General features: G+C 57.5%; 1 protein-coding gene across 1 annotated transcript in view; it reads right to left on the reverse strand.

Moving 5' to 3' along the window:
* Positions 1-1,982: 1,982 nt before the first annotated feature.
* The window catches only part of NLRC5 (NLR family CARD domain containing 5), an 82,592-nt gene continuing 60,625 nt past the window's right edge, over positions 1,983-23,949 (reverse strand). The window contains exons 27-50 of the mRNA XM_059665450.1: positions 22,851-22,935; positions 22,570-22,760; positions 21,891-21,974; positions 20,783-20,872; positions 20,390-20,455; positions 19,151-19,234; positions 18,985-19,068; positions 17,470-17,556; positions 16,663-16,740; positions 15,893-15,976; positions 15,503-15,586; positions 13,387-13,470; positions 12,729-12,812; positions 10,351-10,434; positions 8,542-8,625; positions 8,056-8,139; positions 7,676-7,759; positions 7,458-7,535; positions 6,690-6,773; positions 6,538-6,609; positions 5,966-6,049; positions 4,919-5,002; positions 3,998-4,081; positions 1,983-2,998 (exon numbers count right to left, since the gene is read on the reverse strand). Of these exons, the coding sequence (XP_059521433.1) occupies positions 2,887-2,998; positions 3,998-4,081; positions 4,919-5,002; positions 5,966-6,049; positions 6,538-6,609; positions 6,690-6,773; positions 7,458-7,535; positions 7,676-7,759; positions 8,056-8,139; positions 8,542-8,625; positions 10,351-10,434; positions 12,729-12,812; positions 13,387-13,470; positions 15,503-15,586; positions 15,893-15,976; positions 16,663-16,740; positions 17,470-17,556; positions 18,985-19,068; positions 19,151-19,234; positions 20,390-20,455; positions 20,783-20,872; positions 21,891-21,974; positions 22,570-22,760; positions 22,851-22,935 (2,119 nt within the window). The 3' untranslated portion in view covers positions 1,983-2,886. The remainder of the gene's footprint in view (positions 2,999-3,997; positions 4,082-4,918; positions 5,003-5,965; positions 6,050-6,537; positions 6,610-6,689; positions 6,774-7,457; positions 7,536-7,675; positions 7,760-8,055; positions 8,140-8,541; positions 8,626-10,350; positions 10,435-12,728; positions 12,813-13,386; positions 13,471-15,502; positions 15,587-15,892; positions 15,977-16,662; positions 16,741-17,469; positions 17,557-18,984; positions 19,069-19,150; positions 19,235-20,389; positions 20,456-20,782; positions 20,873-21,890; positions 21,975-22,569; positions 22,761-22,850; positions 22,936-23,949) is intronic.

The raw sequence follows: 23,949 nt of genomic DNA on the forward strand, positions 1-23,949 counted from the left end.
GAGCAACAGGTGAAGAGCTGCCCCTGAGCTCCGGGTGCTGCCCGTGCCTTTCCCCTGGCCTGGCGCTCCCGCTGGTGCTGTTCCCTCTTCAGCCAGGACTTCCCGTCAAGGCATCGGCAGGCTTTTTAAAAATATATATTTTTTCATTGCCTGGGTGGGGGGAATGGGAGCGGGCTGGAGGCGATTAATGGGGGGGGGGGGGGGAGGAGGACCTGTGTAATACTTTCAACAATACAGATAAAAAATAAAATTAAATATATAAATAAGATTTTGATTGATTTCAGAGAGGAAGGGAGGGGGGGAGGAGAAAAACATCAATGATGATGAGAGAGTCACTGATTGGCTGCCTCCGGCACGCCCCACACTGGGGATGCAGCCCGTAATCCGGGCATGTGCCCTGACTGGGAATCAAACCGTGACCTCCTGGTTCGTAGGTCCATGCTCAACCACTGAGCCACGCCGGCTGGGCACGGCATGGGCAGGCTTTGAGGGGCTCACCCTCCGGTCTCGGGCAAGCACTGGAGGCAGCACAACTCCCTTGGCAGAAGGTGCACCCTGAGGGCCCACGGTCACCTTGGCATCATTTCCCGGGAAGGGGAGATGGAATTTTGGGCTCAAAGTTTCCAGGTAAACTTCTTGGATCTTGATCTGCCCAGCCCGTTTCCCATGACTAGGCTGGTGCCCTCACCTGGTGCCTGGTGTGCCCTGACCCTGACCCCATTAGGGTGTCGCTGCACAGGGTGTGGGTGTTTGGCACTCGGCCAGAGGACTTTCTCCTCACACTCAGCGGGGGGGCAAGGACAATGTGGAGGGTGGCAAAGATCAGGGCTGAGCCTCCAGGTGAGCCACTACCAGGCTGGGGGCAGTCCCCGCATTCAACTCCCTTCTGGGTCTAAATGGGAAAGAAGTGATCTCAGAAACCTGGGCCAGCCTGCCCTCCAGTGGTGCTCAGCCGTAACTGCACTTTCCCTGCCAGCTTTTCACAATGCGTTGCCGCTTTTGAGAAAGGCTCCTCTGAGATCCACAGGTGACCGGGAGGGGGTGCTGTTCCCTATCATTTCATTCCTCTCACATGTTATTGAACCCTAAAAGGGGGATGCGACTAGCATGTAAGCTACCTCTTCATACTAGGGACTTTGCATACCTTGCTTCCCTGACCCCTCCCAAGGTCCCGGGGGTCAGGGACTATTACTAACTTCTGTACAGAAATAGCCCCGGCTTCGGGGTCACACCATAGTCCATTCGATGCCCGTCCGACTTTCAAAGACATGTTTCTAATGTACCCACCTGCCTGTGGAAACCCTCTAAGCCAGAAGTTTCCAGGCTCTAACAAGAACCAGACAAGCAGCGAACGGGAGGGAGGATCATTGGAGAGTGGATGGGACGGCAGAGAACGGGGGGATATGTGCCACATCTAAAGGGCACACCAGCCCTGGCAGGAGTGCTCAGTGGTTAGAGCACCGCCCTGCGCACCAGAAGGTCATGGGTTCAATTCCCGGTCCAGGGCACATACCTGAGTTGCAGGTTAGACCTCCACCATCACTTCACTATCACCCCACCCCCACCCCTGTTGGGGCACGTGCGGGAGGCAACCAATTTTCCTCTCTCGCTCTCTCCTTTGCTGAGAATGCTGGACTAGCCCCTAAGACAAGTTGAAAGTCTGCATTTTGATATACAAGTTCCCGACTCTACATATTGGCAATGAATTCAGAAAAGAGTTTAAATAGAATGCAAGCCAAACAAAGAAGGTTGCTGACACGTGGAGCTTCTTTAACACCCTCGCGGGGCAGGTGAGGTCTGGCGAGAGGAGGCGACTTGCCCACGATCGTATGACCACATGCAGACAGAGCACAGACTTGACCCCTGACTCCCGGGCCAGGGCTCGTCCCCGTGGGCCACTCTGCTCTCCGGGCCCCGGGGCAGGGGCTGAGCCACTCTGACTTCGGGGAGGCGCTGGGACACAACCGACTCAGACTAGAGGCTGGGGAGCCATCACATTTATTGGTCACACGTGGCTTCGAGGGTAGCAGGGCCATCCTGGCGCCCTCTTGGGAGTAACAGGAACGCTGTGTAGCACATGCGGCCCCTGGGAGCCCACCGGGTCCCGCTGAGGTAGTGGCTGGACCCCACGGCCTTGCATCATTAGCTCAGACCTGGCTTTGTCCCTCACACCGGACACTGGGACCCCTCCATCCACAGGTCAAGCTGGCTCCGCCTGGACCTGGGCCCACAGTCCGCGCAGGTCAGCACTTAAGGGGACGGGTCACCAGTTTACTGATGGGGGAACTGAGGCTCATCCTGGCTTGGTTCACGGGGCCGGTCAGTGCCCAGACACGCCCCTCGCCCCAGTCCCGAGTGGAAGACAGGCCGTGGCTTAGCTGCTCTGGAAGTGCAATCTATAAATACACACCTGGTTTGTAAAAGTAATAAATTAGCTCTTGGACCAGCCTGCGGGCATCGGGCCAGCCACGTGTCCTATGACATGGACATTGGTCATGTGTCTTCGACGAACCACCAATCATGTGTCCTATCATGTGTGGGGCTAGGACCCCTGACCACTGACCCACAGGCCACCCTGCAGGTTCCATGCAATGTCACGTGGAACTCTGCCGCGTGTGACCTCCTGTGTCATGCATCACATCACGACACCCTCATTAGGCCACACGTCCCTCCCGGTCATGCATGTCACGTGTGATGCAAGGTGGTCGGTTGGCCACGCGAGGCCCCTGCTTCTCACAAAGGCCTCCCTGAAGACTGTAGCAGGACACGCGTGGCCCGCCCTCCTGGGGCAGGGACCGGGGCGCCCGCTGAGGCTCTTCCTGAGCCTCCGTCCGGGCGGGCGCACGTTGGCATCACTGGGCTGGATCCACAGGGTGTGAGGGGCCATCAAGTCCCCCGAGGGGCCTGCTGCTCGTTGGGGAAGAAGGCAAAGTCCAGCCGGGGCTCCTGGCTCTGCAGACGCTGGGCCGCGTCTGGGGGGACGTGGTTGTTCCAGAGCCTGCGGGACACAGACACGGGCACTCAGCCCCGTCCTCTCCTCTCTGCCCTCCGCCCCACCCGCCGACGGGAGAGCGAGGCCGCAGGGGGAGCTGTGTCCAGAGACGCCCGGCAGAGGCAGGTGTTAGACCCGCAGGCCCCAGGGAGAAGGCGCTCGCCACCCCCACCCCGACTTCCACTCCGTGATCCCGGCTCATGTGACACCCGCCGAGCAAGGGAAAGCTCCCCTTTCTGTTGTTAATCCTCACCCGAGGGCATCTTTCCATTGGCTTTTAGAGAAGGGAAGGGAGGGGGAGAGACCGAGGGAGGAACATGTACACATGTACAGGAGAGAGACACATCGGCTGGTTGCCTCCCGCACGTGCCCTGACCAGGGCCAGGGGTCAATCTTGCAACCCAGGTGCGTGCCCTGGACCGGAATGGAACCTGGGACCCTTCAGCCCTCAGGCTGAGGCTCTGTCCACGGAGCCCGACTGGCTAGGTTCAAGCTCCCTTCCTAAAGGCACTTTACCTGCATCGTCTGAAATGCTCACGACCTAGAGGTTTCGTAGGACAGAACGCCTCACTGTTGTCTGCCAGCCGTCTAGCGTGCCCGCGGGGTGCATGGTGCCTGAGAGGCGAGGCCCCCTGCGCAGGGCACAGCCTACACACCCGGGCGCGGTGCCTCTGGTTTAAGCCCCCACAGCGAGTGCTGGCCATGAGCCAGAGCTGTGCTCAGTGCCTTATCCACCATCCGGCCCCCGGCAGCTCCGCGGCGAATGCGGTCATAGCCCCAGCGTATAGACGGGGGGTGGGGGGGGGTGGGGGGGGAGGCCGGGGGAGGTCGAATCACTGATGCAGTCGCACAAGTGGGGACGGCAGAGATGGAACCTGACGGTTACTTGCGGCCAGCTTCCTGGTGGAGTGGCCAAGCCTCCCTGACCATCCCCAGCCGGGTCCCCTTACACTGGAGGGTCGGTGAGGCCTCCCGCCACCGTCCTGGCCCCAGCACGCCCGTTACCGGATGACTTGGATGCCAGAGCCCCGCGCCAGCCCTTCAGCCAGGAGCCAGGCTCCGTCCGCTGTGATCCGATTCTTCTCCAGACTTCCCGAGGCGCAGCAGAGGAAGGGGAGAGACAGACGGTCAAGGGTCAAAGGTCAATGGTCAAAGATGAGGGGTCAAGAGTCAAAGGTCAGGGGTCCAGGGTCAATGGTTAAGGATCTAGGTCAAGGGACTAGGGTTAAGGTTATGGTTGTTAGGGCTGTTGAGGGTTATGGTCAAAGGTCAGGTGTCAAAGGTCATGAGTCAAAGGCCATGGATCACAGGTCAAATGTCAGGGTCACCGGTCAAAATTCAGGGGGTCAAGGTCAAAGATCAATGGATGGGGGGCAAAGGTCAGGGGTCAGGGGTCAAGGTCTAGCATCAAGGGACTAGGGTCTAAGGTTAGGGCTGTCAAGTGTTAGAGTCAAGGGTCAGGGGTCAAAGGCCAAGGGTCAAAGTCTAAAGGTCAGGTGGTGATGGTCAGGGGTCAAAGGTGAGGGTGAGGGTAAGGTTTAAGGGTTAAGGGATTAGGGCTTAGGGTCTAGCACAGTGATGGCGAACCTTTAGAGCTCGGCGTGTCAGCGTTTTGAAAAACCCTAACTTAACTCTGGTGCCGTGTCACATATAGAAATTTTTTGATCTTTGCAACCATAGTAAAACAAAGACTTATATTTTTGATATTTATTTTATATTTTTAAATGCCATTTAACAAAGAAAAATCAACCAAAAAAATGAGTGTGCGTGTCACCTCTGACACGCGTGTCATAGGTTCGCCATCACTGGTCTAGGGGTTAGGGTTAGGCTAGGGCTAGGAAGGAGGGCTTCCTGGAGGCAGAGGCCTGATCCATGGCCCCCTCTGGCCCGCCCGCCCCCCGGCTTCCCAGGATGGGCCCCTCTTACTCCACACTCTTCAGCCGCTGCATCCGAGGCAGGACCTGGGCCAGCTCGGCAGCCGCCTCGTCCCCAAGCAGGTTCCAGGACAACCTGCGGACAGGGGCCCGGCCGGCGTCAGGAGAGCAGGGAGGGGAGGGCTGGGCCGACAGGCTCCAGAGTCCCTGATGGGCGCCGTGTGCCCTCCCGGAAGACTCCTCAGGGCACAGGTGGCTCCTCCCCCCAAACCCGTTCCCAGGCTGGTCATCCTTCAGAACCCAGGCAGCTCTGGACCTGGCTGTCCCCAGAGTCCAGGACACTTGGTTTGTAACGGTCCAAACTCCCAGCATGCGTGTGCTCCATCATGGCTTTTGTCACATCCATGCACCTCTTGTGTTATTATCTGTTGCCTATTTTTCTACACACACACACACACACACACACACACACACACACACACACACATTTATAATTGATTTCAGAGAGGAAGGGAGAGGGAGGGGGAGAGGAAGATAGAAACATCAATGATGAGAGAATCACTGATCAGCTGCCTCCTGCACACCCCACACTGGGGATTGAGCCCGAAACCCAGGCATGTGGCCTGACCAGGAATCAAACCGTGACCTCCTGGTTCATAGGTCGACGCTCTACCACTGAGCCATGCCAGCAGGCAAGGTTTGAACGCCTCTAATTGCCAAGGGGGTGGGGGTGGGGGCAAGGCCGGTGGGCAGGTGGGGGGCCTGCCGGCTTCCGCTCCTCTTCACTACCAACAGGTGGTTTATAAATCAAGGTCCCGTAAGCCAGGCAAGGCACCTCCCAAAGGGAAGATCGGGGCAAAGAGCCTCTAGGGACCGGCTGGTCCACCTCCCCTCCCGCCACTCACAGGCAGGGCCACAGGCACGCGAGGCCGTGGACACAGTGCCCACCTGTGCCACTCGCAGCTCAAGTGTGAAAACTGCCTCCAGAGGAGAACTGAGTGAGAATGACCTTCCCACTTAGCCGCCGGAGGGCTCTGGGGGGAAGGGAGCAGTTCCCTGGCCCAGCAGGCCAGGGCCACGCCCCGGTGCCCACACTCACAGGATTTCTTCCAGGGCCGGGCAGAGCATGAAGCTGGCAGCGAGGAGCTTGGCAGCCTGGTCATCGATCTCACAGGAAACCAGGCTGGGGAAAGAGCGGGACAGGATGGAAGTGTCTGAGTCGGGCAGCTCCCCAGCCCCTTCCCCCTGCTGTGCCCGGAGCAGGAGGGAGCGGAGTAGCCAGGGGCCGGGGCACGGGGGAGTCTTAGAAAAGTGCCCCCTTTGGTCCCAGGCTCCCCCGGACCTGAGGCCTCTGTCGCTTCAAAGGCTTTCCCGCCCGGCTGGTGTGGCTCAGTGGTTGAGCATCGACCCATGAGCCAAGGGGTCACCAGCTCGATTCCCAGTCAGGGCACATGCCCGGGTTGCAGGCTCGATCCCCAGGACGGGGCGTGCAGGAGGCAGCAGAACGTTGTCTCTCTCATCGATGTCTCTCTCGCTCTCTCTCTCTCCCTCTCCCTTCCTCTCTCTCTCAAATCAATAAAAACATTAAACAAAAAAAAAGGCCTCCCCAGGTGTCAGAGAGGGCTGCCCCCACCCTCCCGCCCAGCTCCAGGGAGTCAGGGGGCTACTTACTCTATCTGCCTCAGCCGCGGGAGCCCCCGACGGAAGTGGGGGACCTGTCCGGCCAGGGTGTTCTCTGCCAAGCTGAGGGGCAGAGACACTGTGAGAGGAGCCCCCGACGCCCCCTCCCGTCCCCGTGCCCAGGCTCCACGGCGCCCACTCACCTGATCTCTTCCAAATGCGGGCATCCGTCCAGGGCCCGGCCCAGGCTCAGCGCCCCCTCTGGGCCCAGACGGCTGGACCGCAGGCTGGGGAAAGGGGAGGGGGAAGGGGAGTCTTGGGGAACCATGTGGGGGCTGGGGGGCTGGATCCCCACTCACAGCCTTGTCTCAGGCTATGCCGCCAGGCCTCAGACGGTCTCTGGGTAACAGCCATCCCCAGCCACACAGGACCCAGGACGTATCAGGGACCCTGGCTTTGGAGTCCGAGATCCCAAGTTCAAGGCCTGGCTCCATGTGTTACGAAGGTGAGCTCTCCACCCCTCTCCTGCTTGCAGTTCTGCTGCCTGGAAATGTAGCAAAGAAAGCCCCAGCCCCACAGGGCCGCTGCGAGGCTCCGTGAGACCGTGGACACACACTAGAGTGCTGGGCCGTGCGGCTGGGCGCTCTTCTCCCGCACGGCCCTCTGCTGACACGTCCTGGCTCACCCTCAGAGACGCGCTCAGGAGCCTTGTAACTCTTTTGCAGATGAGGGAACAGACTCAGAGGGGCAGGGCCCGGCCATGGGCACACAGGGGCGGTGGCCGAGCCTGGACTAGGCTCCCCAGACTCCAGAGGCGGGGGAGGAACAGGCGGGAGAGCGGGCAGCCAGCCCAGTACATGCCAGTTTGCCCAAAGGCAGGGCAGCTCAAGGGACGAGGACCCTGACCCCCAAGCGCCCATGGAGGAGCCCCGCCCACTAGCCCGGCACACACCACAGGCGGGGACACTCACTGCAGGACTCTCAGGCGCGGGGGCAGCGCCCGGGCCAGCCCCAGGGCTGTGGGGTCCCCCAGGGCATTGCAGCCGAGCCTGGAGGAAGACAAGGGATGAGGCTGAGCACCTGGCTGGCTGCCTCAGAGCCCGGCCTTGTACCTCCCGGGGGAGATGAGGGCCAGGTGGGCCTTGGGGACACAGAGGGCGGAGGCCAGTCCCCCGGGGCACACACTCACATCAGCTCCTCCAGGTGCTTGCAAAGGGCGAGGGACTCCACCAACCGCACTCCCCCAGCCGAGCAGATGCCATTCGCTGAGAGGCTGTGGAGGGAGGGGGGCAGACATCAGATCCTCAGACCCCCCCTTTCCTCCACCCCCCCATCTCCTGGGGCCCTAAGAGACAGCATCCCCACGGCACACCCTCCCAGCCCGGTGGGGCAGAAAGGCCCAGAGAGGGGCAGGGGCTGGGCAGCTCGAGGTCCCAAAGTGAGCAAGGCCGGGCAGTAACTCGGCACCACTGGGCACTGAGGCTGAAGCTCAGCCTGAGGCAGAAGCCAGGGTCTCCTCAGACCATGGGGCGGCCCCCGAGGGCCCCTGTGGGGAGGGCGGCCACTCACTCTACCCTCCGGAGCTCAGGCAGCCCGGGCAGGACGGCAGCCAAGTGCTGGGCACCCGCGTCTCCAATCCGGTTGTGGCTCAAGCTTGGAGAGAAAACAGCAGAACCGGAAGCATCCGCCTGCCCCCCAGCTGGTAGGTTCCCATCCCCATCCCCATCCCAGACCAGGAGGAGGCTAAAGTCTGGAGAAAGGCCTCGGCTCACTGATAAAGGCCCTCCCACTATGTTGGGTGACGACTCCAAGCTCGGATCCTGTGTTTACGACGTCCTGCCTGATGTCTGCCCTCGCTGCCTCCTGCTGCCATCAACACGCTCACATCCTAACCATTGGGTTTCCCGGGCCCTACGGCTGGGGTTACGCCGCGCAGGAGGGGGCGAGGGCGACGAGTGTCACCAATACGTGAGGAGTGTCTTCAAGGGGCCTCTTGCTTTTGTCATCTCCCCCCGCCAACGTGTTCTGGGGCTGGGGCGGGGACAGGCAACTCACCCCAGCTCCTCCAAGCTGGTGGCGGCTTCGAGGGCCTTGGCAAGGCGGGAGCAGCCGACGTCACCAATGTCGTCCCCACTCAGGCTGGGGAAGCAGGGAACAGGCCAGGAGGCCATCGTCAGGAGCGAAGGCCTCGGCAGGGGCTGTGCTACGGACTCTACAGCTTGTGAAGCCGTTACACGTCTAGGGACTCACAGGCCAGCCATCCGGCTTTGGGAGGAAGGCTGGGCCGGGTGGGCATGACGGTACCCAGTGTCCGGGGGAGAAAACAGAGGCCCGGGGAGGAGCCGGGGCTGGTTTCAAGCCCCCCAGGCCAGGCGGAAATGCCAGCCCAGGCGGAAATGCCAGTCCAGGCAGAAATGCCAGCCCAGGACTGCGGGCCTGGTGGCGGAGGCCACGTGTCCTGGTCTGAGCCGACTTGGCCTCAGCCCCACATCAGGGATCTCCAGCCAGCCGCACCAAGTGCCAAGTTCATGTGGGTTCCACACTCAGGCAAACAGTTCCCCAGGCATCTTCTGCTAATCCGTGCAAAGGGTGGCTTATCCTCAAACCCGGCTCGTGTCTTTTCTGAGCCCTGCCGAGCCCTGCCTCTGGGAGTGGGAAAAATACAACGCAGCCCATGCAAACTGAGCCCCACACTAGCTATTTGTCTGAGGGTTGTTTTCTTTTGCAAATGAAAATTCGCCGTCTGCCTTCCCTTAAATTATGGGGGAAATGGCCTGCTCCCACATGCTCTGCTCCCCAAACCCTCTGACCTCATTTCCTAGCGCTCTGCAGTGCTGGGGGGTGAGGGGTGGGGGGGCGTGGACTGGGATAAGAACACAGCAATGCCTGGTGTCATGCTTGGGTGTGTGTGTGTGTGTGTGTGTTTAAAATATAATTCTATTGATTTCAGAGAGAAAGGGAGAGGGAAAGAGAGAGAGATAGAAACATCAATGATGAGAGAGAATTACTGATTGGCTGCCTCCTGCATGCCCTCTCCCGGGGATCAAGCCCGCAAGCTGGGTATGTGCCCGTGATTGGAATCAAACCTGGGACCCTTCAGTCTGCAGGCCGACGCTCTGTCCACTGAGCCAAACCAGCCAGGGCTTGGTTTTGTTTTTCGTCATCATGTTGTGTATTTTGAAATATCACATGGAAAGAGCGCGTGATATTTGTTTATCAAAGTGGCCAGGGCTGCAGGGGAGACTGTCAAGGTCACCAGATCTGAGTCTAGGCCAGAGATTTTCTTTTTTTAAAAAATATATTTTATTGATTTTTTTACAGAGAGGAAGGAAGAGGGATAGAGAATTAGAAACATCAAAGAGAGAAACCTCAATCAGCTGCCTCCTGCACACTCCCTACTGGGGATGTGCCCACAACCAAGGTATATGCCCTTGACCGGAATCGAACCTGGGACCCTTCAGTCCGCAGGCCGACGCTGTATCCACTGAGCCAAACCGGCTAGGGTGGGCCAGAGATTTTCAACATGTATGCTGCAGGAGTTCTTAACAGGCAGCACCCGCCAAAGGGGTCGCGACCCACAGGTTGAGAACCGCTGATCTAGGTGCACCGGACCCAGGGAACCAGATGCAGGATGAGTTTGTGCACATGGAGGGCTGGTTGTTCTGGGACTTGGCCCCGACCGCTCAGGCCACTTTGTAGCCGGGAGGGAGCTGGTGGCATTGAAAGGCAAGGGCAGTGGCACCAGCTGGCAGGATGCCGGAATGTCCCAAGGACAGGGGCTCAGTGCGTCCTGGGCCGGTGGTCCCTGTGGAGTTGGAGATCAAATCCTCCCACTCACGCCCATGGGGCCGCTGGGACACTCACCAGAGGCTCTGCAGGCGGGGCATGTGGCTCAGTCCTTGCACGAGTACAGCCAGGGTGGAGTCGTCCAGGGGGAAGTGGCTGAGGCTGGAGGGGAGGAGCCAGAGGAGGCCTTGGCATTGCTGGGGTTGGGCCCCACGTGCAGATTGAGGCCAGTCAGTCCAGCTGCCTGAGGCCTCAGTGCTTGGCAATGCCAGCTGCCCAGACAGCCACCTCCACACGGTGCCAAAGTATCGCACACAACAAAACTGCCCTGGGGAAGCCGAACGCCGGTTCCTGGCACGAATCATGACAGCCATCCCAGCAGCAGCTCCATTTCTGAACCACACGGGACCCGGACTACTGATCAGTAACCAGAGCGACCACATATCCAGGCTCAGGGCCATCCTGGCTGGTGTGGCTCAGTGGTTGAGCACAGTCCTGTGCACCGAAAGGTCGCTGGTTCAATTCCCGGTCAGGGCACATGCCCGGGGTGCTGGCTCCATCCCCAGTAGGGGGCGTGCAGGAGGCCACTAATCAATGTTTCTCTCACATGGATGTTTCTCTCTCTGTCTCTCCTTCTCCCTTCCTCTCTCTCTAAAACAGAGGTTCTCAACCTGTGGGTCGCGACCCCTTTGGCGGTCGAACGACCATTTCACAGGGGTCGCCTAAGACCATCCTGCATATCAGATATTTACATGACGATTCATCACAGTAGCAACATTACAGTTATGAAGTAGCAACGAAAATAATGTTATGGTTGGGTCACAACATGAGGAACTGTATTTAAAGGGCCAGAAGGTTGAGAACCACTGCTCTAAAATCAATAAAAACATATTTAAAAAAAAAAAAAAAAGAGAGAGAGAGAGAGAAGAGAAAGGGCCACAGGTCTGCTCTGTTCCCTGCAGCACCTCTAGTTCCGGGTCCTGGCCCAGGTGCCCAGGTGAGTCCATATTTGTCAGATGCATACATGAGCCCATGAATGACCTCACTGGCCTCCAACCCTCCAAACAAAGGCTCCCAGAGGCAGGGAGGCTGAGCAGAGGGGCAGGCACACGGAGGGGGACAGTTCAGTGGGAAACACGTGAGCCTTCTGGTCAAAGTCGCCCTAATACCACCCCCATCCCTGGGCCAAAGGGGGCAAAGGGGGGAATTTCATTGTGAAGAAGCAATGAGTCAGAAGGCCACTTCTGCACTGTATCCAAAACACAGGTCAGTGATCTGGAGCAAAGGTTACCAACTGTCCTTTCAGAGCCGTTTTCCCTGGAACGTCGCCCTCAGGGATCGCATGTCCGCCGCTGCATATTTCTACCATGACGAACGTTAGAACGAGCGTGTGTGTTTGGTCATGGGAAGAACTCAGAGATTAAAAGCAGGAGATCCCCTGTTCAATGCTCCATCTAGATGTTATTAAGACTGTGTGAGATGGGGCCTCGCCTTCAGACCGAGGCTGTTTCTGGTGTTTCTAAGAATTTTGCTTATTTCAAAACTGTAACTTCTAGGCCACTTCTGGGCTATAAATGCCAAATTATAAAAGTTGCCAGAACCTAAAAAAAGGCGGTAGGCAAACGGCAGTGGACATCTGTGGATTGATTTTCCTGCCCAGATTCTGTTTCCCTTTGCTCTGTGAACAGCACCCTGAAATACCACCCCCCCACGAAGTTCAGGGCATTGGGTGGGCCCGTGACCCAGATCGAGCCAATCAAAATACGGCGTGCTCAGAGCCACAGTGATGGGTGTAGGAATGGCCATGTGACCCGCCCTGGTCCAGTGAGCGTCAACCAAAGGCCTTTGGGGTGGGTGCTGGGAGGAAGTACCCGTAGTTGTAGCTGCAGAAACAGCCTGCCTGAGAACGAAATTGAGAGGGAGAGAGCCCGGGCCAGTTAGCTCCGTGGTTAGAGCGTTGGCCTGCGGACGGAAGGGCAGACGCCTGGGTTTCATGTGGGAGGCAACCAATCCATGTGTCTCTCTCTCTCATCAATGTTTCTCTCTGTCTCTCTCTCTCTCTCTCTCTCCCTCCCACTCTCTCTAAAAAACAAAAACCAATGGGAAAAAATATCCTCGGGTGAGGATTTAAACAAACAAACAAAAAAGGTGGGGAGGGAGAGAGCCAGAGAGAAAGGCGGGGGTGGGGTGGTGGGAACAAACATAGAACCTGGATCCAGCCAAGCCTGAAGCCAGCTGCCTTGTAATATCCTGAGACGTGAGCCCGTGCGTCTCTGGCTCGGGTGGGTCGGAGTGAGCGAGCGTGTGACAGGCCTCAGAGCCAGGTCAGGGAGTAAAGAGGAGGGCGCCCAGCTCACCGGGCCATTCGGGGATCGGACAGTTCGTGGTCACAAAAGCTGCCAGGGCGGCTAGGCCTGCCCCCAACAGCCCTTCCCGGCATGAACCTCAGCACTTACTCGAGCCTCCTCAGCCAGCTCTTGTCTTCAAGGGCCCCCACCAGCACCGTGGAGGCCTCCTCGCCAAGTTGATTGTTAGACAAGCTGTGGGGGGGGGGGGCAGGCGCGAGGGGAGGGTTAGACAAGCCTGCCCAGCCCCGGACCCCTCAGTGCCCGCAGGAGCCCATCCTAGCCCACCCCTCCCGTCCAGGCTCCCTGGGGGCATTCCTGGCTCCAACAGTCAGGCTCCGGGGTCCTTGAGGAGGGGGCATGGCCGTCACAACTGACCGGGCTAAGAAATGATGCCCTGAGTGAGGGCTGCAAAAGAGGAGGCCAGGGACAGCCCCCCCCCACCCCCGCCACACAGACAGTGGTCTTTTCTGTTCATCCACAGCCGCCTGGGCAGAGGAGGGTTATGACCGGGTTACAGGTGAGGCATGCACGCCTGGAGAGGTGCAGCATTGTGCCCAGGACACTCTGAAGGAGGGGTGGAGTTGGGACCAAGAACACAGCGCCCAGCCTTCCCCAGGCCACACCCAGAGGGGCTGGGCTTCATCAGGGAGAACTTGATCCCTTGATGTCCACTCCCCAGCTCCCCAAAGCCCCGCCTCCCTGTCCTCTCCACCCCTGGCCCTCAGCGGGGCCAGCCCTTCCCAGGCCCCTCCTCCCCGAGACTCACTCCAGCTCCTCGAGGTGGCGACAGCGGCTCAGACCAGACGCCAGGGGGGCCAGGCCCCCGGAGCTCACGCAGCTGGAGGCCAGCCTGGTGGGGGTCAGAGGGCAGCATGTCAGGCAGGAGCTCTGGGTCTTGGGGGCTCTGAATGCTGATGGCGGAGGGCAAGGAAGTGGGGGGGGGGCAGGGGGAGGGGGTCCTCCTTTCCTTCATAAATCTCTCCCCCTGAATCAGCAAGTTGAGACATTGCTTGGAGGCAGGACTAGTTGTTTTCCTAAACCATCATCATTCAGATGGCAGCTCCACAACTTACGCCATAAGTGGGCGTCACTGTCAATCTAGCTAGTGACTGCCCATGTCCATGGGCTCTGCGCCTTTATTTAAACAACAACAAACAAAAGAAGCAAGTATGGAGCGGCGTTAAAGACTCATTGGCGCCCCAGCCAGTGTGGCTCAGTGGTTGAGTGCCGACCTACGAACCAGGAGGTCACGGTTTGATTCCCATCAGGGCGCATGCCCGGGGGGTGGGCTTGATCCCCAGTAGGGGGCGTGCAGGAGGCAGCTGATGAATGGTTCTCATCATTGCTGTTTCTCTCCCTCTCTTCTTCTCTGAAATCAATAAAAAAAACCCCAAACTTATTAAAAAAAAAAAGACATATTGGCAAAGGAGACCTTCTCTGGGATGCAAACAGTGGGATTAACACAGAATTGAAAGTTAGGAAAGTCTCATTTTGCAACCATCATACTGGTTATTTGGTTCAGGCAAGAATTGCCAACGGATGCCAAAACTCCGTGGGTGAAAGTGTGAGGCAGGACAGGAAGTTTACAGGAACTTAAAGCAGCTCCGTCAAAGGCGCTTGCTGATGAGAAAGAGAAAACAAATAGGAGCTGTGGGACTGAAGACACCTGGCGGATGCCACCTAAACCAGGTGCTCACGGTTCACGTCACCAGTCAGGGGACGAACAGGCGTCACGGACGTGCAGATGTGACGAGCTGAGGACACACGGAGCCTCTGTGATGCTCCAGCCCAGCACGCAGAGCCTGTGTCTCAGCCCGAGGGGACGTCGGACAAGCCGGGCTGCGGGCGGCGGACAGAGTAACCGGCGTGCGACCGTCATGACCATATCATGGAAGACCCAAGGGCCGGGGACCTGCTCCGCATGAAGGAGACCAAGGGGAGATGGCAACTCACGGCCGTGTGTGGTCCAGGACTGAGGGCGGGGCGGGGTGGGGGGGGATGCAATAAACATCATTATCGGGACAATGGGCAAAACTGGAATATGAACTATATAGTTTAGATAATAGAAGCATGTTAGTGTGAGATTTCATGCTTTTTCTGGATCCTGGGAAACACTGTCCTCTTAGGAAATTCACTGAAATGTTAAGGGAGGAAGGAGCATGCTTATGCAACTCCTTTTGAAATGTTTGAAAAGGGGAGAAAGAGGGAGAGGGGAAGGAACGAGGGGAGGGGTGAGGGAAGAGGGAGGAAAGACGAGAGCCAATGTGAGAAGAATCCTGACGAAGGATGAATTTGGGAAAATGGTACATGGAAGTTCTCCGTCTTCTTACAGCTTTGCGCTTAGATTGCAATGATTTCCAAGTCATAAAGCAGCGGTTCTCAACCTGTGGGTCGCGACCCCTTTGGGGGTCGAACGACCCTTTCACAGGGGTCGCCTAAGACCATCGAAAAACACATATATAATTACATACTGTTTTTGTGATGAATCACTATGCGTTAATTATGTTCAATTTGTCACCATGAAAATACATCCTGCATATCAGATATTTACATGACGGTTCATAACAGTAGCAACATCACAGTGATGAAGTAGCAACGAAAATAATTTGATGGTTGGGGGTCACCACAAGATGAGGAACTGTATGAAAGGGGCGCGGCATTAGGAAGGTTGAGAACCACTGTCATAAAGGGTGTGGGAAGGGCGATTCCTTTCTCGCCCGTGACCACGTCTGTGAACACTCTGACATCAGCCACACCCTGGCGTCAGCTCCAGGGCTGAGCTGGGTCCCTGCCCCGGGATCTGGACCGGGTCCCCCTGAGCTCAGGCGTGGGGAGTGCGGGGTGGGCAGAGCTGCAGCCTGGGGACCGGCCTGTCCGCTTACCGGAAGGTCTTCAGCTCCGAGAGGGGCAGCAGGGAGCTCTGCAGCAGCTGGCAGCTGGCGTGGCAGAGGGTCACCTGGGACAAGCTGAAGGGCCAAGCATAGTCCAAGGCATGTCAGGCTGGACGACCTCAGGGATCATCCGTCATATGGAGACGGGGAGGCCCAGAAAGGGGAAAAGCCCGCCAAGAGCTCCCAGTGGGGCAGCCCCCCCCCCCATGTCACCCTAGGGCTGCCCCCCACCGGCCAAGTGAGATTCTCTCCCGCACAGGAAGCAGGAATGCCAGGGTCTGGCACCACCCCAGGCTCTGCCCATCCCCATCCGGGCCCGGCCAGCCTCTCACACGTGGCCCGGAGTGGACACTGGGGCCCAGACAGTTTCGGGGCGCTGACCTGAGCTGCCGCAGCCAGGTGCACGTCTCCATCAGCTGCCCGGCAAGAAGGCTGTGGTGGGTCTCGAGGTCACAGCGAGCCAACCTGGAGGGAGGCAGCCATTTCTGAACACCTGGATCAGTATGAGGGACTCAGCCCCCCACTGGCAAGGACCTTCCCTTGAGGGGGAGTATAAATGCCAATCAAATCAAGTCCCACCATTTGCTATTCAATTATGGGAAGGAGGGGTTCAGAGGGGAGCTGGCACAGCTGTGCAGGCTGTTCACGGCACCGGGGACCTAGCCGGGGAGGGGAGCTGGGGCTGGGGTCCAGCTCTGGTCTGTACACTGCAAGGCTGCATTCATCCATAAGGATGACACTTAATTTCCAAAAGAGAGGATAACGGGGGGACTTGACGAAGTCTGGGGGTCGAGAGGGGCCTTCCTGAGGTGGTGGCATTTAAGCTGAGACCTGAAGGACAAGAGGGAGTTAGCCAAATGAAGGAGGAGGAAGAGGGGAAGAGAGAAGAGGACATCTAGGAGGGGGAACCGCCTATGCAAAGGCCCTGAGGTCAAAGGGAACAGGGTGGTCCTTGGGGAACTAAGAGCTGGAAGGGAGGCCTGGAGCTGAGGCTGGGGTTCGGGGCCGGATGGACAGCATGGAGAGGCAGATTCAAGCAGACTTCCTGGGCCACGGAGACACTTTGGGCATCCAAGCAGAGGCACGAGAAACACTGGTCAGAAGCACAGACCCCAACCCATCCCCAGCCGCTCCCTGGTTCTGGGTCCCACCTGCGGGCCACGGCCTCTGGGTTCTCCTGACGGGGAAATTTCAGCTGGAGGCAGAGCTGCTGCTGGCTCTCAGAGATGCTGCGGGGGAGGAGGGACCAGCGTGAGGCCGCGGCACCTTTCCCGTGTTGGCCGAGCCGGGATCCAGGCTGCTCAGCCCCCCGGCTCGGAGCCCCCGGACCCGGTGGGGACCCGGACACAGGTCAGTGGGCCCCCAAAGCCCTTGCTCTTGGCGACTCCACATCGTCCTGCCACGCCTGGTCACAGCGCCGCGATGTGTTACTGTAACCCAGGGGCCACTTCTCGGCTACGCGTGTGGCCTCCCAGCCGTGTCACCGAGAGCCAACAGCCCTTTGCCTTTTTTTAAAATAATTCTTTATCGTAGACAGTATTACATATGTCCCCTTTCCCCCCATTGACCCTTTCCAGCCCCCCCCCCGTTCCCCACCCCCCCCACCCTAGGCCTTCATCACCCTATTGTCTGTGTCCACACAAGGTTTTGGTTGATTACCTCCCACCCACCCACCCTCCCCACCTTCTCTCCGAGGTTCCCCACTCCAACAGGCCCTTGTCTGGATCTGGGGCTGCCTTCCCCTTCCTGGCACTGCGGCTTGACTTGTGTGCCGGTCCCAACAAGGGTGCAGCCCCCCACAGGTGCCCCTGGAGCTCCTGCCACCGTGGGGACCCAGAGAACTCACTAGTGACATGGCTGTCACCCCACAGGACAAGAGACTAACATCTAGGTGAGGGAAGGTCCCAATAGCCATGGGACGATGAAGAATTCAGAGGGGGCCTCCTCCCTGGACTCACCTGATCTCGGTGACGTTGCCCGAGGCCTGGGCGCAGACTTGTAGCAGGGTGAGCACCCCAGCTCTGCCCATCCACGGCTCCTCCACCCTGTCGCAGAAGCGGACACAGACAAAGGTCCCCTGGGTAAGCAGGGGTAGGGGGAAGGGGGGAGGGGGGAGGGGGAGTGCCAAGGGAGTCCTAGAGGCTTTGAGGGATTTTGCTTATTTCAAAACTATAACATTATACAACCAGGCAGAAGCATAGCACAGGAAATGGCCATTCTCATCCCAGCTGTTATTGCAACGATGCAAACAAAAAATGTTATTTTTAAATAATATTTTTAGATTAAACTAAAGGTCCACATAATGTTACATCGCAAAGAGAAGGAAACAAAACAGTGTCTAAAACAAGATTGCAGTTTTCTATTTGGGGAAAGGAAAAATACGTATGGAGAGAGAGAGAGAGAGAGAGAGAGCGATGAGGAAACCATATTAAATGTTAATGGTATTCATTTAGATGGTGGCATTCTCGTGATGTTTTTATTTTATTTCTTCTTTAGTTTTCAATATTTCAATGATTCTCTCTCATCACTGGTGTTTCTCTCTCTCCTTCTCCCTTCCTTTCTGAAATGAATAATATATAGATATAGATATGTAGATATATAGGTATATATATCTATCTATATCTATCTATCTATATCTATCTATATATACCTATATCTATTTATCTATAGCTATCTATATATCTATCTATATCTATCTATCTATCTATCTATCTATATATCTCTATATATCTATATAGATATATATAAAACACTTCGGCGGAAATAAAAAATGAAGCAAATTTGGAAAAATATGAATCTAGGTGATGGGATATGAGTTTTCAAAATGATTCTCCTTTTTGGTGTCTTCTGTCTCTTTCTGAAGGTTTTAAAATGACAGGAGTGGACATACGAACACGCTATTTGTTGGATGTTATTTCTGACCTCAACTGGATGCCATTTGGAGGTTTTTTGTGTTTTTTTTTGGTTAATCCTCACCCAAGGATAATTTTTCCAAATTATTATTATTATTTTTTTAGAGAAAGTGGAGGAGAAAGAGGAGGGGGTATAGAGAGAGAGAGACAGAAATATCGATGTGAGAGAGACACGTTTATTGGTTGCCTGCCATTCACACTCCAACCAGGCCAGGGATCAAGCTTGCAGCTGAGGTACATGCTCTCGGCCGGGAATCAAACCTGAGACCCTTTGGCCCAAGGACTAACGCTCTAACCACTGAGCTAACTGGCCGCGAGCATCTTTTTTTATTTTTTTCTGAAGGCCCCAAGCCTAGACCCCGCCCTGGGGAAGGCAGGCTCTCTGTGTGCCTGAGGGGGTCTCTGGGACCAGTGGGCAGGTCAGGTCTGTGTCCAAGTGGCAGAGTTCCGGGTGCAGGAAATGGCCAGGGCATGATCCGGGGGGACCCATACCCCAGTGCCCGCCCTGCCCTCATTCACGCCCCCCGCCCCCTCCCCCAGGGGTACAGAGGAAGACGCTACCTGAGCCGGAGCAGCCCCTCCGGCCGCCTCAGCAGACGCAGGAGCAGGGTCAGGGGTTGCAGGCCCAGGCAGCACCGGCTCAGCCTGGGACAGAGGTAGGTTAGATGGTGGACCTAGGAGGGAGCCCCGCCCCTCAGCTGCCCCCACGGGCTGGCCCGTAACTCACGTGAGCTCCGTCAGGTGCCAGGCCTGGCTCAGGCCAGCGGCCAGTCTGGGCACGTGCTCTGGTCTGAAGCTGCACTCCCTGAGCCTGAGGGCAGGGGGCAGAGGGCAGAGGGCAGAGCCTGGGTGAACTCTGTCCAAGCTGCTGTCCTGCTTCCTCCCAGCCCCCCAGGGCCTTTGGGGGGCCCCCACTGAGTGCTAAGGCCTGGACCAGGGCCTGAGCAAAGGCCAACGGTGCAGCTCCTGCCCTGGGAGCCCCCGTCTCTTCGAGAGACCGCCCCCCGAGAAAGTGCTAGAAGGGAGTCCCTTAGTGAGTCTCCGGGTGGCAGCAGCAGCGCGGGAGCTCACCGAATCCCAACAGTGACCTTCACGGACCGAGAAACTGACTAACCCCGGTGCTGGGGGTGAACGGGTGGAGGAGGCCTGGCCAGGCCCAGGGGGCCAGTTTGGAGGCCGTGATCACACAGAAGTCAGACATGGAGAGGAACCGCCCCAGGGCAGTGGTGGAGAGAGGCGGAGGCCAAGGCTACTGAAGGGTAAATCCTATATAATAAAAGGCTAATATACAAATCAACTGGACGGTGGAATGACCAGTCCCTATGATGCGTGCTGACCACCAGGGGGCAGACACTCAACGCAGGAGCTGCCCCCTGGTGGTCAGTGCGCTCCCACAGGGGGGGCGCCACTCAGCCAGAAGCCCTGAGCCGGGCTCACAGCTGGTGAGTGCAGCAGCGGTGGTGGGGCTCCTGGACTGCAAGAGGGCACAGGCCCCCCGCCCCCACCGAGTGCACGAATGTCATGCACCAGGCCTCTAGTAATAATAATAATAATAATAACAATAGCCGACAGAGCACTCAAATGAACCAGGCCCTTCCCAAGAACTTTATACACATTAACTCATTCAATCCTCACAAAAACCCCAAGGGGGATGGTCCTACCGTATCCCCATTTTGCAGATGAGGAACTGAAACACAGAGAGGTTAAGTCCCGTGTCCAAAGTCACACAGCGGGTAAGTGATAGAGTTGGCAGTTACCCCCCAGGTGGCTCCAGGGTCCAAGCGCTTAACCCTGAGCCTCCAGACCTAGATTTAGCCCCTGGCCAAGAGGCACAGTGTGGGGCACTGGGAGCACATGAGGGGCAGAGAGCGGGAAGGAGGAGAGGGCCCGGTGAAGGAGGAGGCATGGAGCCCCACAGAGTCAGCCCCCCACCCCTCAGGCCCCCTCACCCCAGGCCAGCAGTTACCTCAAGGTCTTCCCAGCCTCCTCCTGTCGGGAGAAGTGAATCCGGAAGCTTTGCTCAGCGCCCAGGCTGCAGAGAGAGGGTATGAGAAGCCAGAGGCTTGCCAGCATCCTCGGCACCCAGGCGCCAGGGGGCGCCGGAGAGAAAGGGGCTGGGGTGCAGGGGCCGGGGCTGGGGGAGCCATGAGGGAGAGGCCCTTCCTGAACAGAGGAGACCCCACCCCAACCAGCAAGCACACTCACGCCTGCCCTTCCCCCGTGACCTCCCTGGCCCCCTGGCATGCGGGGCTCAGAGCGTGGAAACTGTGGGCCCCCAGCCCCAGCCACACAGACAAAGGCCGCGACGTGTGGGAGCCTTGCTTCCCCCCACCAGCCGCAAGTGGCACCAATGTCTTACTTCACGGCGGCCTCCTGGATGCGTGGGCAGGAAGGGAGGGTCTCCAGCAGGCACAGGGCACCTTCCTGAGAGATGCTGTTACCACTCAGGCTGGAAGAGAAACGAGGTTGGGCTGGGGTGTGGGGGCAGCACCTGCATGAGCCCTTCCCAGCCCCGCTTGCCTCCTCTCCAGCTGTCATTTCCAGAAGGAGAGACCTTCAAGTCCAAGTGTCCATTTCCCAGGTGGAGGCACTGGGGTCCAGGGAGAGGCCAGAGGGCCCCATCTCCGTACGGGCAGCGTGGCCCCCGCGTCCTCCAGAGCTGCACCCTCTGGGCCTGCTGGCCTTTGGGTCTGGGACAGGCCAGGCTGGCAGCTCCGGCCCCACACAGAGCACCCAGCTCTGTTGCCTAGCAACAGGCTGTATCCTGGCCCTGGCCGCCTGCCTCCCAGCTCCCTGGGGAGATCAGGGGAGAGTGTGGATGACTTCCTGGGACCCTCCCTGCTGTGGGGACATCTCTAAACCCGTGTCCCATGGATTTGGTCAGAGGAGCTTCAGGGACGGGGTGGACCACGAGCTGGGACAGCTGAGATCCCGCGTCAGCTGCGTAGGGGTGCATGGCCGCTCCCCGCACAGTCATTGGGAGCCACCAAGCTTCAGTCGCAGCCGCTCCTGGTTGTCTGATGAAGGTTCTTCCCAGGGTGGGCAACGAGAGGAGGAGGAAAGGGCCCAACGTAGGGGTGTCAAGGTAAGAATCACCCCTTTCCCCTCCCAAGTCCTTGTCCTCTGGAGTTCTCTGGGGACCCCTCAAAAGATCGCTCCGCCTGGCCGGCGTGGTTCAGGGGTTGAACACTGTCCTATGAACCAGGAGGTCATGGTTTGATTCCTGGTCAGGGCACATGCCAGGGTTGTCGGCTTGATCCCCAGTGTGAGGCATGCAGGAGGTAACCGATTAATGATTGTCTCTCATCATTGATGTCTCTCTCTCTCTCTCTCTCCCTCTCCCTTCCTCTCTGAAATCAATCAATCAATAAAAATGTATACACATATAGAAAAAGATCCCTCCAAACCCATGCTCTGGGCCCAGGAAGGCTTCCTCTTCGCTGTCCTTGAGGCTGCTCATCACTTACTCAAGAGAACCCGAGATGGGCAACCGAGGCAGACACATCAGCAAGCACCTGAGCCCGTCGTCACCCAGCTGGTTGGCTGACAGACTGTAGGAGGGAAGAGGAGGCGGTTGACGGTCAGAGCTGCATCGCTGCCACTCCACCCACACAGCACCCTCATCACCACCTTCACATCACCCCGCCAGTCAGCGCTGCTCCGTCCCAACATCACCATCACCACCACCAGCTTCATCCCATCGTCACTCCTTGAATTCCCCAAGCCCACTACCACCACCACCATCTCCACTAGGATCATCGCCAATGACCACCACCACCACCACCACCACCATCTCCACTAGGATCATCGCCACAATTATCACCACCACCACCACCATCTCCACTAGGATCGTCACCAATTATCACACACCACCACCACCACCACCACCACCACCACCACCACCACCATCTCCACTAGGATCATCGCCAATTATCACCACCACCACCACCATCTCCACTAGGATCGTCACCAATTATCACCGAACCACCACCACCACCACCACCACCACCACCACCACCATCTCCACTAGGATCATCGCCAATTATCACCACCACCACCACACACACACACACACACACACACACTCCAGTGCCACCCAGGTGTCTGCTCCCAGACTGCTCTCCCTGCTCCTCTCCTCATACTTACTCCAGCTGGCTGAGGTCCTCACACTTCCTCAGCAACTCACACAGTGGCTCCACGTGCATCTGGCTGAGGCCGCAGCCCGTGAACCTGCTGGGGGAGGGGGAACGAGCCGGAGCTGGGGCGGTGAGCCACTCAGACCCACTCCGCCCTGGCTTGTCCTGGTGTGGCCTCCCCCAAGCTTGGACTTTCTGGGGCTATCCACTTCCACCACTTCCACCTTCCCCACAGCCAGTCCACTGGCGCCCCTGTGCTCGCTCTGGGGAGGTGGCTCTCGAAGGGGGAACTTGCTGAGATGCAAAGTCTTCGAACTCAGCCCAGCCCCGCTGAGTCAGCGCCTCTAGGGGCAAAGCTCTCTGACTCAACCTCCAGCTGGAGAATGCCAGCTCTGGGGGTCATTAAAAATTCTATCTCTATATAAAGAGGCAATATGCTAATTGGTCCTGACGGTGTCCCAGTCATGACCGGTCAACGGGCTGCATGTGCACAGGACCTGGTGGGCGGGAACAGGGCCAGGGACTTGGGTGGGGACACAGTCAGGGGGGCCTGCCTGAGCCACCACGGCACGGCTTGAGCAGGCCCGGAGCGGATCTACTTAATTCCCTTTTAATGTGCATGAATTTCATGTGCCGGGCCACTAGTATGTATATATTTTTAGAGAGAGGAAGGAAGAGAGAGAGAGAGAAACATCACCCAAACCACAAGTGTGTGCCCCTGACCAGGAATTGAACCGGTGACCTTTGGGTGCACGGGACAACGCCCAACCAACTGAGCCACACAAGCTAGGACTCAGAGTCATTTTAAGGAAAAGACAGGGGTAGGGAGCAGGGTGAGATCTACTCTTGAGAAGGCTATTGTTGCTGGAATGAAAATGAGTGGTGAATCTGCCTTTGAAAGGCTTAACCTTCAACTATATAACAGGCAAAGAAGAGCCTGTGACCAGCCAGCAACTGAGGAAAAAAAAATCTTAAAATCAGAAAGTTCCTAAAATCCATATTTCACATTTTTATCACTGTTACTTTCCTTCCTTGTTTTCCCCCACAGTCCTAAATCCCCTTGTACCCTATTTTTACTTTCTATTTTCAAGTCAGCTCATTCTGGTTTAATTCCTTTATTGTAAAAGGAAAACCCCGTGTCACTCACTCAGATGGGAAACTGGCATCACGTGCCACACACAGGCCATAAGCGAAAGAACACACGAGAGCAAAACCCCAGCATTAAAGCCCAGCCAGAGACGCACACACTGCCGAGGGCTCTCTCTCTTAAAAAGGGAGCTTAGTGTTCAGACGTGTTAAACACCCGCTAACACACCACCGAGACCTCCTCCTGGTCGTAGACACACGGAATCGTGACCTCACGAAGGAGTCAATGAACTTGAAGGAGTCA

This window comes from Myotis daubentonii, chromosome 15, assembly GCF_963259705.1.
Source record: "Myotis daubentonii chromosome 15, mMyoDau2.1, whole genome shotgun sequence".
NCBI classification, from domain to species: Eukaryota; Metazoa; Chordata; class Mammalia; order Chiroptera; family Vespertilionidae; genus Myotis; species Myotis daubentonii.